We start from the raw sequence: 15,772 nt of genomic DNA, 5'->3' as shown, positions 1-15,772 counted from the left end.
AGCAAGCTCCCACAAACAGAACTTCCCCAGCGACACGCCTGAAACTACAGCCACAGGTTCACAGTGGTCACCTCTGGCAATGGGATTCACAGGATGTAGTTATTTCTATCTGGAATAATCGTTTCCTAAACTTTCTACATTAAGCATGTGTGACTTTTATAATCAAAAAAGAAAGGGTTAAAGAGGAAGGAAGGGAGGGAGGGAAGAAGGAAGAAAGGAAGCAAGCAAGCAAGCTAGAGCAGCCAGAGAGACTGATGAAGTAGAACGCACAGGTAGAAGAGAAGCTTGGCACTGCTTCAGCACAGGGGGCTGTTTTCCTTCAGGCCAAAAGCCACAGACTGACCCAGCAGGATGCAACTTTCTCAGGTGGAACCTAGCTCTTCAGCTTCTCTCTACAAGGTTGCTTCATTTATTCTGATTAAGACTCACTCATTCTAGCAGGCCTACTTCCATAAGCTTCCAGCTGACTCAGGTTGCCCACAGTTAAGGACAATAAGCACTGAGTTGTGTAAAAAAAAAAACCAAAAATCAAAAAACAGAGGAGCCCCTTCTTAATAGGCAGAATGGCAGTCCCTTTAAAATTTTAAACCTAAATCTGAAATTAGAGTACAGAAGTAAAATTAAATCAATATAAACTTCCCATCTCCCAGGTCTGGTGATACGAGTGATTCCCTTTATTACCTAAAAGTGAGAGAATCCATAAGCATTTACTTTAAATTGCTGCTCGATTAGAATCAAAGCATAACGTTTAAGCCAGTTGGAGGAAAGCAAGCATTCCTAAAAATCCTGTCATTTGCTGGGAGAGTTTTAAAAGGAGAAATGGGATGAGCTACACTAGGCATCCATCTTTAGGGGCAGAGTCTGCAGTTGGTGGAGCTGGATAGGCCTTGGCCAGCATTCCTCTCTGCTTCTGTTTCTCCTAGAACAGCACCTGTGACAGTTAACTCATCATTCAGGAACATTCATAATTCCATCTCATCTCAGGGTATTTTACAGTTTCCTTTTGTGACTGACCAGAGAAGTTCAAAATTTATATAATTTGGTGCTTGCCTTGCACTGTAACTGTTCACCTGAGGGCCTAAAGTAACAAACCTGATGCAAAAAATATTTTCAAGAGCTGACTGGCTGGGTATGTCTAATACCCATGAAATCACCAGAGGACACGCATATACTTCCAAATTGGGGCAAGGGCTGCAGCTGTCGCACTTTTTCCAAATCTCCAGATAACCACCTCACTGCTTATTCAGGGATGTGGGTTATTAATGGTGGCAAGAGTGGGTTGGATTGAAAGGAAAGCTGGATATACTGCATTAATAGACAGGGGACTCACCTACATAACTCTTAGCAGAAGGTTACTCTTTTTTTTTTTAATTTATTTTTGGCTGTGTTGGGTCTTCATTTCTGTGCAAGGGCTTTCTCTAGTTGCGGCAAGCGGGGGCCACTCTTCATCACGGTGCGCAGGCCTCTCACTATCATGGCCTCTCTTGTTGCGGAGCACAGGCTCCAGACGCGCAGGCTCAGTAGTTGTGGCTCACGGGCCTAGCTGTTCCGTGGCATGTGGGATCTTCCCAGACCAGGACTCGAACCCGTGTCCCCTGCATTGGCAGGCAGATTCTCAACCACTGCGCCACCAGGGAAGCCCAAGGTTACTCTATTGAGACCAGCTTGAGACATCAAATTCCCTAGTCTCTTAGGATTCTGCAAGTAAAACTGGGTCTCTCCTGTCATTGAATTACCTTGAGACCCTCAGCCTCTTCGAAGGGAACCTTGATACCAGTAACATCGTCCCTCTTGAAGAGAACTTCTGTTCCCTAGTAATGGCTAAGGAATCACTAGACTGCAAGCTCCAAGAGGGCAGAGACCATGTCTTTCTTACCACTGCATTTCTAATGCCTAGGATAGTAGGCACCCAATAAATACATTTTGAAGGAAGGAACTAACTCTGCAAGCTACTTCTGACATAAAATCCAAAAAATGCTATTGAAGTAGCCCCAGGCAAAACACTGCCCTGACTAAAAGACAAAGCCAACCTGGCCTAGCACAAGAGTTTGCCAAACATGGGCATATCATCAGTGTTGGGAGAAGTGAACCAGGGCTGAGGGCCAGATGGTGTCATGGCAGCAGAACAAAGTCCTCTTCCAGAGGAAAAGTATCCCTGGCTGAAAGAGGAAACAAGTAGCCAACAAGCAGTCGTGCTCCTTAGTGGCGTGTTACAATTACAGGAAATGCACAACACAGCCCACCCTGTCATGGGCTTCAACCAACCTCAGCCCTGAATGGAGGCCTACTTCTCCTGACAATGCAGAAAGGCCAGCTGCCTACAGTATACTTTAAAAAAATGTGGGGATTGACATCCCACTGGACAGAGGTTTAAGAAGCCAGCAGAAACCTCAAACCTACTGCCTACGGGGTCATCTTGGGATGAGACAAGAGTCTAACCAAAGAGGATTTTATGTCATCACATCATAATGACTACTACTAACATTTGCTGAATTGTTATTTATGCACCTGGGAGTAGGCTAAGCACTTTGTGTGAACATTTCATTTAATCTTCGTAACAATCCTATCAGAGGTACTGTCATTCTTGTTTTGTAGATGAGGAACCTGATGAAAGGTGGGTTTCAGTAATACCACCCAGTATATAATAGAACCAGGACTCAGATACAGGCTTGTCTGACTCCTGAGTCCATGCTCCATGCTCTTGGCCACCCTGTCTCCTGTTTCTTGCTCTATTGATGAACTAGGTAGGTGGTCAAGACCAATTCTTACAACTCCTCTCTAAAACATATCCAGTACTGTCTGGAATCAAAAGTGGCTAAAGGATCTTAACCACACGGGCTGACTTTTCTTATGGAAGCTCTTGGATGGAGGATCAGAAAGAAAGTTCAAAGGGCAGGAGCTGTGCATTTTAACCCAAACCAAGAGCTGTGCATTTTAACCCAAACTCTTCAATACTACTCACCTGAGAAGAGATGTCCAAAGAGTAACCACACACATAGTCTTGATCATGTTCCTGCTGATTCCACACAAATGTCTGGACCAAGGCCTTGCTTTGGTCCTGCAATTATTCTGTTTTTATAAATTCCTCCACTACTGTATTATTTCCTCTCTGAGGAATTCCTAAGGAGAGTCAATTTAAGACAGCTTTTAAATTGAATTGGATTTACTGCCCAATTATGCCATTTTCTTAACCCTCTTCACTTTATCACACAAGTTAGGAAATAAGTCTGTGTTTGCATAATGTTTCTAAAGGGCAAAAAGAACCCACCAAAATTATAGTTTTCCTAGCTAGAGAGAAGGACTTAAGATGATTATCTTTTACTGAAGAGTATTTAAGCAAGAGACAATTACTTCATTTCATTGGGAGAGAAGCTAACTTTAGATAATTCTGATTGGTCTTACCGAAGTCAATTAAATTGTGATATAAAAAGATCCCATAGACTTGCTCAATGCTAGCTGAATTTTAGAATCAAAAAGCTTGCATGGTTTATGTTAGCAGCCAGAAAACTCTACCTCCCCCAGCTGCCATGTACTCAAGTCATTATCACAATCTGAGGAGACAGATTTAGGATTAATAATTTATTACCTTCCTGTAGTGCAATGCAGTTAAGAATATAGGACAGTTTGGCAGGAGAAAGTTCCTGCTGAAGGCTCATCGCTATGAGGTGTATTCCATTAGTCATCCACCTTAAATTAGGTGCCCAGCAGATACAGAAGAGCAGGGATATAATGCCACCTAAAAAATCTCTGGAAAATGCTTTTCTCCTAAAGATAAGACTGATGCATGTTCAAAATATATTATTCTCTTCAAGGAAAAAAGATACCACTTGGTCTGACTGGTACAACAGGGGCTACAGCCCTCAAAGTACAACTAAAAGGTGGGGGCAAAGGAAGAAAGTGAGTTCAGGTGCCTTCTGTCTGCCAGGGGCAAATGCGAGCAGTTATAAGAACAAAATGGGAATGGCAACTAGTGGGGAAAAGACCTCTTGCTAAGCCAGAAGCTGTCTCTGTCCCATCTGCAGTCTCTGTGGGGGCTGAGGGTGATAATTAATCTCTCCCATCCAGAGTTTAGGACTAACCAAAAAAATAAAACATGGCAGTTAGAGGTAGATGGAGACCAAAATATCATCTTTGTAAGTGTAAGGTGACTGGAGAACATAGCTTAGATGTACAATCACAAATGGGCTTCCTAATACTTTCCTACACTGAATTAAACTTACCAATTGGACAAATGAAGGCTGTCCTGGCATGGGCAGACCAGTTAGAGCATGGCAGGGTGAGAACACATGAAAATCCTGAAGACTAGCCATTCCACACAACAGAATTCTTTTCCAATATCACCAAACAGAAAAATCGTTCTTCCATTCATGGAGAGAGTCAGAGAAAGGTGGGAAAAAAAGAACAAAAATTACCTTCCTGGGAAATGAAGTGCCCACTTAATTGGCCAAGACTGAAAAGCAGAGTATGAAAGATTGATTCTCCTTAACATGTATATTCCAAGGTGGTCCTATTTCTAGCATTATTTTTAGGTTAACCCAACAAACCTTTATTGCTACCTACTACATGCTATATGTTAGGTATGTAACTATGAGTAAAACAGTTTCATGAAGTAGACACATAAGCAAGTAATCATAGTAGACTTCTGCTCCCAGCCATGATGGAGTAACTGGTACCAGACTCACCATCTACCATAAATAACTACGAAACTGGACAGAATACTTAAGACAACTGTTTTCCATAAGAATATAATAGTCAGTGCAAGATTACAATCCCTGGGAGAAGGGAAACTTGAAGTGAGCCCCATAATTGCCCAGTTCTCTTTTAAGGGACAGCTTCTCAACCACAGCACAGAAAGCTGGAACCCAAACAGAACAGAGGGTTCTCACCAAGCTCAAGGAACAGAGATCTGAATTTGGCTAGAACTTGAGTGGTAGGACACTGGAGAAGGAGCTGTGAAAAGAGGGGATCCCAAAAGGCTGAGGGCTGGGACATAAAGGCACAGGTCTGTCATATACTAGATGTTACATCGATGAGAAGGAAACAGAATCACTAGAGGTCAAGCAGTGCTGGGGTAGGAGGTAGGAGCATTTTAGAATTCCTGCTCTGCCAAAGTGAAGAAATCACATGAACACCACAGACCAGCAGACACTAGAAAGGCCTTCAGGAGTAAGGACCACATTCTAGGGCAAAACCTACTCTGAACCTCTCCTCACAAAGCCTAAAACACAGTATAATATGGCATAATAATAGAAAAATATATAGACACTATGAGAACACTAAAGAACAAGTTCAAATCAAGGCTTCAAGGAAAGCACCAGAAAGGAGCTTATGTTTACCTGAATCAGAAAACATCAGGCAGGGACTTCCCTGTTGGCACAGTGGTTAAGAATCCGCCTACCAGGACTTCCCTGGGGGCGCAGTGGTTAAGAATCCGCCTGCCAACGAAGGGAACATGGGTTCGAGCCCTGGTCCGGGAAGATCCCACATGCCGCGGAGCAACTAAACCAGTGCGCCACAACTACTGAGCCTGCGCTCTAGAGCCCGCGAGCCACAACTACTGAAGCCCACGCGCCTAGAGCCCGTGCTCTGCAACAAGAGAAGCCACCGTAGTGAGAAGCCCACGCACCGCAACAAAGGGTAGCCCCAGCTCGCCGCAACTAGAGAAAGCCCGTGCCCAGAAAAGAAGACCCAATGCAGCCAAAAAAATAACTAACTAACTAAATAAATAAATAAAATAGAATTTTTTGAAAAGACCCAACGCAGCCAAAAATAAAAATAAATAAATTTATTTTAAAAAAAAGAATACATCAGACAGAATGGTAATGGCATAGGCAGAGGAATGGAGTACTCTATGTGGAAACATGAAACGGCACTCTATGAAAAGCGATTTGAATGTGGAAGAGAAAAAGGAGTATAGGATGCTTCAGGGATTTCTACCTAAGAATATGAGTAGAGGTGATCTTTGCACCGCTACAGGGAATAAAGGAGGAAGAGGGGTAAAAGATCGTGAGTTCAGTCTTGATATATTAAGTTGGAAGTAGCTGGGAGACATCCAGTTGGAGATGTGTGACATACAGGTGGCTATGTGGTCTGGGGCCCAGGAGAGAAGTGAATGAACACGTATAGACTTGGGAGTAGTGAGCACACAGGTTACAATTATGGGAAAGAATGAGATTGCCCAGGGAGAGCGCACAAGCGCGAGACAAGAAAGGGTAGAAACAGAACCCTGAAGAACAAAACATTTAAGGGACAAGCTGAGAAGGGAGTGAGGGAAGAATTAGAAAGTGCGATGCATCAGCTGTAAGGGAGAGCAAAGAAAAGCATGGTGTAACTTAAGGCAACTGAGGAAAGGGTATCAAGAAAGTAGTCAAAGGTGTCAAATGCAGCAGAGATGTTAAGTAAGGTAAAAAGTAAAGGTGTCAAGCTAGGGAGGTCACTGGTTACCTTGGTAAAAGCCAAGGTTTAGGCAGAAGCCAGACCTCACTGGATTCAGAAGAGGACAGAGGTGGGAGAATAGAGACAGCAAATGTGGTCTGCTCATTCAGAAAGCTTCCCTGGCTGGGAAGGCTAAGCCAGGAACCTGGCTAGAGGTCCCTCACAAAGAACAGTGCCTGGCTCAATAAATATTTGTTGAATGAATAAGCAATAATAATAAAAATACAACAAATAAATGATCTGTACCCATCTGGTTGTTTGACCAGTCCTTGTTTCTAACTGTATCAGTTTGTCTGTCTGCAAACTGGATATGTATTAGGCCCAAGCCAAGTTCCATTTCCTTCACAAAGCCTTCCCTGATTCTTCTAACCTTCAACAACCTCCTCTATGACAATCAAAAAACAGACACTAACAAGTGTTGGTGAGGACATGGAGAAACTGGAACCCTAATACATTGCTGGTGGAAATGTAAAATGGTGCAGCAGCTGTAGCAAACAAAAAGTTAAACAAAGAGTTACCATATGATCCAGCAATTCCACTCCTAGGTATAGATACAATGAAATACTATTCAGCTAGGAAAAGGAATGAAGTACTGATACATGTTACAACATGAATGAATCTTGAAAACATTACCCTAAGTGAAAGAAGCTAGACATAAAAGGCCATATATTGTATGAATCCATTTATATTAAATGTCCAGAATGGGCAAATCCATAGAGTCCAAAAGTAGATTAGTGGTTTCCAGAAGCTAGGGGAGGGAGAAAGAGGGAATGACTACTAATGGGTATGAGGTTTCTTTTAGGAGGTGAGTAAACTGTTCTGGAATTAAATAGTGGTATTATATCTCAATTAAAAAAATAAATAACCTCAGCTAATCTCTTACTACAGAACTCCTAAATTCTACCCATCTACTTAGCCCTACATCTACTGATTTGTATTGAGTAAAATTACTCTCTCCAGTGAGAGAGAGGTTCCTTGAAGACACAGAGCCTCATCAATTTTCTCCTGGACTACTATTTCATTAGCTTCCTAACAGATATCCTTACCTCTAGCCCTGACCTCCCTCCCCTTTCCATCTTTCTCCCATCCCCACCATTACCATTCTTCCATATTCCAGCAAAAATGTTCTAGAAATTTACCAGTATTACTCTTCTGCTTAAAGTTTTCAATAGCTCCCAATTTCCTAAGGCAATGCTCTCCAAAGTAGAGTTTTTGCTTACCAGAAGTGCACAAAACAAATCATTGGGATATGAAAAGAAAATATTAAAACTATTTATATTTGTTTTTGGCATCTCTCATAAACAAAAGACATTAGTACAATGGTGCTTGTTATAATGTATAAACAAACATAAACTGGGGCACATCTTCAACTTTTTTTATGGATATAAGTACATAATCAAGAAAATCTGTAGACCATCTGCCTTAAAAGATTAAAATCAAAGCTTATTTCCATGGCATACAAGATCCTTCATCACCTGGCCACCATCTACCTCTTCAGGAGTTGCCATTCCAGCTTTGCTCTTTGTATTCCAGCAGCACTAAACTGTGTATAGAGTTACCTTTATTTACCAAGCTTTTTCATAATTTTGTGCTTTTGCTCTTACAATCCCACTGCCTGGGAATACCCTTCGAATCCTTCAAATTCCACCTTCAAAATTCTGTTCAGGCATCAGCTTCTCTGGAGAGAATTCTTCAGTTCTCCCCCTTCATCTCAAAGCTAAATGCTTCTCTGGTTGCAGTAGCACTCAGGGCATGGTATCCCTCTATCTTTTCACTTACCACATCGTAGTATTTATACATCTATCTCCCTCATTAAACTGGGAGTTCTTCCAGGGCAGGAATTGTGTTGTACTCATCTTTATTACCCTCGTGCTTAGCCCAGGACCAAACTCCTAATAAGTTCTCAAAAATTGGTTCTGAATTGGATACTTTTTCTCTGTACTCAAAATACTTATTAACTAACTCTGTAATCTATTTCCCAGAAGCAAGGGAATAACAGTAAAAGTTTTCATAGCCAATTGTTAGCTTCTGGAGTACATTAGCCTCAATGACCCTCCTTGGTTTAGGTTTCCAATGCTGGTTCCGGCCCTCTCCTGTGCATGCACATATATAACTCTTCAGATGCACACATTCTTTCTTTAGATGTTAAAATATTTGTGAATATTTTAATCAGATCTTGTTGTTCTCAAAGGCATTATGTCTCTTTAAAGTGCCTTCACATACCTCTGCCCCGATTGTGTTCATTTTAAGCTTTAACTCTCAAATGATAGATTGTGTTGATTTTAACGTTTAATTCTCAAAGGAAAATTCCCTTATTGCTAACTTATTATTCAGTCAACAAACATTTTTATGGTGCATCTACTATATGTCAAGCCCTTGGTACTTGCTAGGAATAGCTGGCATGAGCAAAACAGGCAAAATCTCTGCTCTCAAGAAGCTGACAATCTATTATAGGAATTTCCAAATTCTTGGGGTCACTTCATGTTTTTCTCCAGATACTGATAATCCCCAGGTTCAAAATGTTATTTTAAGCCATGTAACAATAAAGTTAGACAGAAAAATAGTAATTCAATGGCTCACAAGGAAAACACAGAGCATCTTTTATCAAACTGTAATCACTGCTTCCTAGCAGTGCGCTCCAGCATTGAACCCAAAGCTGAAATAAAAAATAAGCCCACTATACGTAAGTCAATGGGTACCTGGGGCTCTCCCAAAGATGGAGAAACTGCTAAGTGATAAACAGAAATGGGGATAATTGGAGAGCTGCTTTGTTTTGTTTAGTTTTTCAAGAATAATTTCTATAATCCATGAGCTAAAGACAACAGCAAACAATCAAGAATGTATTTTATCAGGGAAAACGTAAGAGCTCAGATAAAAACTGAACAAATTCATGAGTAGATAAATACTGACTCAGGCTACCAACAATAGGTTTTTGCTGCTATTGTTTTGTTGTTGCTTCTTCAGATAGGTTTTACCCCCCCTTATAAAAAGAGTTAACTTGTACCCTGGAAAACACAGAAAAGTATAAAGAGATAATAATTCCACTACTCAAAAAAATATATAAACATTTAGTTATATATCTTGTTCCAGACTTTCTATTACATAAAAATATTTTTTTCTTTTCATAAAATTGACACCAACTTTGAATATGAATATGCAATTGTATATCATGCTTTTTCATGCTTAACATTAGGAGCATTTCCCATGTACTTGTTCTTCTAAAATGTGAATTTTTAAGTCAGGTAATACTCCACCATGTGGACATGCCATAATCTCACCACTCCTATTGTGGGGCAGGTTGTAGCAATGTTTTGCAACACAGAATAAATAAGTGTTGATGACTGCTCTCATTCACAACCATCTAAATATGTCCTTGAGGTAAATTCCTAAAGGGGGAACTATCAAGTCAAAGAATATGAACTTTTTAAGGATCTTGATTTGTGCCAAAAAGTTCTCTGTTCAAACTCTCCAGCACAATAGGAGGGCAACCACATCACCCCTTGGCAGCACTAGATATTTTTACTTTGATTTTCGACAATATGATAGGTTAAAAAGGATTTCTCATCTTAATCTGCAGCTCTTCGGTTAGTAATGAGAATGAACATCTTTTTTTAATGTTTTATAAATCATTTTAATTTCTTATGATACTCTGCTTATGTCTCATTCATTTTTGCTATTTGGACACTGTGTTTTTTTAAAAATTGATGTAAAAAAGCTCTGATAAATTAAAATACATTAAAAAATCTGTCATGTATTACTTGCATGTTCCCTCAGTTTGAACACATAATGGCTCTTGGTTCTTCCATGATAAAAGCTTCAAACTTTTCTAAAATGGAACTGGTACAGTCTAATTCCCATCAGAACCACTCCTACCAATACCACCTTTGCACCTTTATACTCAATCTGTTCCTTAGGGTGCTGTTTTGAAGCACCAGGCTCAAGGGATACTAAAAACTAGACCAGTGAGACCACAGTACCATGTTTAACCAACTAGCTTGGCAAATACAGAAACACTCAGCAATGCTTCTTCCTTCTCTATACTCAGACTTCTTCAAATAACAAGCTCATCCTGGTTCAGGGCAAAAAAACTGTCTTTGGTCCTCCAAAAGATCACCTGTGGTTGGAAGGCAGCATAGCAGAAGAAAAAAAGCGTGAGCTCTAGAGTAGAAAAAGCTGCGTTTAGATTCCTGGCTCCGTCATGTTCTTGCTATATGACCTTGGTCAAGTCATTTTGCCTCCCTGGGCCTCAATTTCCTAAGTACAAAATAAAACTATCTGTTTTCAGGTTATCATAAGGATTAAATGAAACATGTAATGTTTACAACCAGGGGTCTGGTATATGGTAGGTGCACTTCAAAAAGTGTGATTTTCCTACTCTGATGGTGCTAAATCAGTTACTTATTTAATTCAAATGATCTTACATAAAATGTTGGCTTGAAATAGTTAGCTGTCCCAGCAAAGCATCATCTGGGTAAAAAACATTTAGGTCAGCTTTCTGTCAACTGCAATTTCCACTGCTATAATTATGCAATCATCAACCACCACTGCAAAACAACAAAAACCCCAAAGCTGATGTTACTGAAATTGTTAAATACAGTAATTACTTGATTCTCAAGATCACGGCCACCAACTCCTTTTGGAAAGCAACAGAAACTTTTCTAATTATGGGGGCAAAAGACGGATTAGTTGTCCCAGACAGTGGTCTCTACAACAGAAATCTTTTGGTCATTGCCCGGAATAGCAACATACTGAGAAGTCATTCTCAAATTGCTGTTTCCTCACATTCCATACTCTGAAAGGAACAATGTCAACAAAAGAACCAAAAGAAAAAAAAAAGACAGAAAAAAAGGATATTCTTTGAGATTTAGCCTTTGTGGCACTTTTTCCTGGCAAGACGTAATAGACTGGTGAAATAATCTCTAGGAGGAAAGCATACTTTATAAAATCTATCAGCATAACCCCATTCCACGGAAGAAGCAAGGAACACATTCTCCTTCTAAGTATAGAGTGTAGATTCCTTCAGGAAAGGAAAGAAAGCAAAGTATCACTTATGTTCAGAGAATTGTACTACACGCTTTAATTATATTATGTTTTAAATCAAGTTATGAGGTAGGTCTTATGTTTCCTTACAGACAATAGGTAACTTGCTCAATGTTTTATAGTTATTAAGTGGAAAGAAACATCCAGCTCCAGGACCCAGGTCCTTCTAACTTTGAAATCTTTTTCTTTTCATTACATCTTCATCAAATCTCAAAATGATCATGCCAATTCTCCTTTATGAGAAATAACCCAGGGACTTCCCTGGCGGTCCAGTGGTTAAGACTCCATGCTTCCTCTGCATGGGGCACGGGTTCGATCCCTGGTGGGGGAACTAAGGATCCCACATGCCGAGTGGCAGCGGCCAAAAAAAAGAGAGAAAGAACCCAATTTAAATTTTGGTTTAAAACAAAACAGACAAATAAACCCAACAACTAAGTGTCCACCTAAAGGATGACCACTTCTGTCAATTAGCAGGTTGCTTTTCTGCCTCCTACTAGTCTTTAAAATGAACTGAAAGACTCACACTGAGCACCCTTTTTTAAAAATCTTAAATATATAAAGAAAATGGTACCTGTTGACAGCCACAGAGCACTGAGGCAGAAGCAAATATAAAACAGGTACAAGCTTCTCAACCACTTCACAGATGTCTGCCAACAAAATCCTGATAAAATCCAAGAAGCACGGCTTGGCTTGATTCCCAGCTTCTCCATGGCCTTCCAGACAGGCAGAACCAGTCCACTAGAAAGACAGAAAAAGAAGAAATTATATGCCAAGTAATTAATAATTGATTCCTCGAAATGCAGAGTGCTAGAGAGTGTGACAGATTAGGGAAAAGGGAAGTTTCAAGTTTGTCTTTCACTGCTCATACCTGCCTATAAATTTCAAAGCTGAGCTTTGGCGTAGCCTATAATTATCAGGATAAAAACATAGCCAGGGATATGAAATGAATCCACTGTAAAACTGAAACACTTTATACTCCATATTTTCTAATCTAACAGTTAATCGTCTATGTGGAACAATGGAAAGCGTACCAGACTGAAAAAAAAGATCTGAATTTCAGTTCCAGTTCTGCTACTAACAGCTTTGTGACTTTATACAAATGCACTTTCTTACCTATGAAAAGAAGAGTTTGGAGCATCAGAGGTAAACTAATCTGAAGGCTTTTCTAGCCATGTTTTTTAAAAATTTTAATGTGATTGTCTTTAGGCAGGGCAGGCACTCTCCAGTTTGCTACTGTCCCCACCACTCTTATCTTTAAAATCTATCCAGTTTACACTTTGATGTCACCTCCCTGATCCTTAGTATCATTAGCAATTCCTGACTTAAATTCATATATCCATTCAACAAGTATTTACACAGTCCCTATTTTGTACTAGGCATTGTGCTGGCTACTCTATAATCCAGAGACCGAATGATTTAGGTCCCTTCCAGAAGAAAAAATGACTTTCCATCAGTTTCTTCTCTCTTACACAACTTCCCTATATTGTATAAATTATTATATAAATCTTGGCAGTATTACGAGGGTTGACTGAGTTCTGAAGAAGCAATTTAAAAATCTTCTGTCCCAGACTTCCCTGGCAGCACAGTGGTTAAGAATCCGCCTGCCAATGCAGGGGACATGGGTTCGAGCCCTGGTCTGGGAAGATCCCACATGCCACGGAGCAACTAAGCCTGTGTGCCACAACTACTGAGCCCGAGTGCCACAACTACTGAAGCCCGCGCGCCTAGAGCAAGTGCTCCGCAACAAGAGAAGCCACTGCAATGAGAAGCCCACGCACTGCAATGAAGACTAGCCCCCCCCGCTCGCCGCAACTAGAGAAAGCCCGTGCGCAGGAACAAAGACACAAGGCAGCCAAAAATAAATAAATAAATAAATAAAAATAAAAATCTTCTGTCCTAAATATGCACCTGTCATCCACATCTGGAAAATGGCACAGACTGACAACCCCAGCCCCAAGCAGCACTGTATGGGTTGGATATCAATACTGATTAATACCAGGAAATAGACACACACACAGAACTGCAAAACTAAGGTACAGCCCACCCAAGAAAAAGCTTTCACTGAGACTTAAGCAGCTGAAGGACTTCATCTTTCTCATTCACTTCCATCCATTCTTATTTCTAGCGGTTTGTCATTGTATGTTAGGGAGCAGGGGGCAGAAAGGAAGTGTGCAGGTCAGACACATGCTCAAAAGATTATGAAATGGAGCCTAAGTTAGAAAGTATATCCAGCAACTTTTCTAGCCTCCCAAGATGGAATGAGTGTGCATATGTGCGTGTGCGTGTGTGTGCGTGTGTGTGCGTATGAATCTTACCCAACACATTTCTGCCTACCACAAAAGGATTTTAAATTCAAGGTGACTCAACACCTGTCATCAAGTGTGGCAGGTGGGCGATAGAAGCATCAAAGAAATGAATAGGTTTTGAAATGGGAGTAATAAACACCACTGGATTAGCAGGCTGATTAGAAGGGCAATGTCTCACAAACTATGCATGAGAGAGAGGCAGTTATTTTCATGTGAACTCCCAAGCAGTCATTCCTCTGAAACCTACAATTGCCTAAGGGCACAAATCACTGCTAGGGTCCAGTCAAAGGCTTGCTGACCAGAGGCAGGAACAACACCACATCACCAAGATCCAAATGGCTTGTTATAGAATCAAAGGGAAACAGACCAGGGAGAGAACACACACCCCCACAATACTTGACAAATGAAAATCTAGAAAAGCTTGCAAGAGTTCTGGCATTTAGGGCGTTACAAGTACACCCGAAATAAAAGCACTCTCTGTTGCAGCAGCTGTTCAGACAGAGCAAGGGGTAATGTTTACTTAATGCTTCAGGTTGATGGGGGATGTATCATAGTTCAGTCTGTCAGCTGCATATGTGGAACTCCATTTATGTACCCAGAGATAAGATATGTTTGAACAACGACAGAGCACGTCTGAAACAGCCTATTCAGCTGGTATGAGTAATTAAGAATAAAGCTCTTAAAAAGAAAAAAAAGTCTCAGATATTTGGGAAAGTTACAGAACAGACTGCCATGAATAGCTTTGCTTATATTTGCAGACACTGTTTTCCAAATAGCTGGAAAAATGAACAGATTGTTCTGGGAGGTCGTGTTTCCAATTTGTTCCTAGCTTCCAGTCTGTTCATCAGATAAGAAAGCACAAGGAGAGTCAGCTAATACTCTTCACCAACTGCATCTATCGTCGATTGCGCACAACCACGGTGAGAGGAAAGAAAGCAAAGCTTTCCTGGAATCTCGCCTGAGGTCTTTTCTCTTGACTTCCTTTATTTCACCTTTGTGCTCACTGCAGCCACCACAGGACCCCTAGGTAGTGCATAATTTCCAAATCCTGAATAAGGCAGGTTTCGCATCGTAATTTACTCGTAGTGCTCAGCCCCGCCCCCCTCATTCAGCATCAACTTGCTGTCTTGGTGGGGAGAACAAACACCAGAGACTGAAGCTAGGGGCTAGGGAGAAAGAAGGCCAGCAGCGTCTCGCGGCCGGTCTGTCTGTCTGGGGATGGAGGGAGCCGCAAGACCAGACCCGGGCCCGAAAGAAGCGGGGTTCAGCCTGAGACTCGAGCTCCGCACCTGCAAAGCCAGAAGCAGCTGGCTGCCCTAGCCGGGCCAGGAGCGCCACCTCCGGGTCCCAACACCCGGCCAGCGCACCCCCAGAAACAGCCCGTCCCGCTTGCCCCTCCCCTGAGCTCGTGGTCCTCGGCCCGGCAGCCAGCCGCCCCCGGCCACCTACCGGGGCTCAGGGCCACAAAGCGGGGCCCCGGCTCTCGGCGGCCTCCGCCTCCTCCCGGTCCATGGGGTCGGGGCCCCAACCTTCGCTCCCCTCACCCAGGGGAGGAGGAAAAGGAAGAAGGCAATGCGGGCTCCCCACCCGGGCAGCTCACTCTCGCCTCAGCCTCCCTGGACAGCGACGGTGGCCGGAAACGCCGCCCCCTCCCACCTCCCGGACTCAACCCGGAAACACACTCTTCATGCTAAACAAGCCCTCCTGTCCCCCCGGAAGCTCAATTCCAGCCGCGAGCCCGAGGGGGAGGAGGGGTAGTGCTGGGGGGCAGAACTACGCACGAGCGAAGGAACCTGGGTCCCCAGGCTGTCGCCTCCCGCTCTCCAGAAGCGGTCTGCACCTTCACCCGCCCTGCGCGAGCCCCAGGCCCCAGACTCGGGCAATACCCACAAGCAAGATGGCGGCAACGGCAGCACCCCCTACGGCTTAGCGCCCAGCTGTGCCATTGGCTAGAGCCTGGAGTGAGGCCGCCGCGGATTGGTCGAGAGTGC

At 42.3% G+C, this 15,772-nt stretch overlaps 1 protein-coding gene across 9 annotated transcripts in view; it reads right to left on the bottom strand.

Annotated features, from left to right (window-relative positions):
- Positions 1-15,772, bottom strand: part of KIAA0319L (KIAA0319 like) — a 123,833-nt gene that overhangs the window by 91,890 nt on the left and 16,171 nt on the right. For 5 of the 9 annotated variants that reach the window (XR_014236171.1, XR_014236172.1, XM_082362769.1 and 2 more), the window contains exon 2: positions 12,047-12,213. Coding sequence is in view for 7 of the 9 variants with exons in the window: in XM_082362769.1 (XP_082218895.1) it covers positions 12,047-12,213 (167 nt within the window). In the remaining 2 variants the exon portion in view is untranslated. Of the gene's footprint in view, positions 1-12,046; positions 12,214-15,230; positions 15,459-15,562; positions 15,771-15,772 lie in introns of those variants that run through there. The other 4 variants (XM_082362772.1, XM_082362770.1, XM_082362775.1 and 1 more) reach the window with 4 other exon arrangements.

This window comes from Balaenoptera borealis (genome assembly GCF_965194805.1).
Source record: "Balaenoptera borealis genome assembly, chromosome: 1".
NCBI classification, from domain to species: domain Eukaryota; kingdom Metazoa; phylum Chordata; class Mammalia; order Artiodactyla; family Balaenopteridae; genus Balaenoptera; species Balaenoptera borealis.
This window is presented reverse-complemented; position numbering and strand designations above follow the sequence as displayed.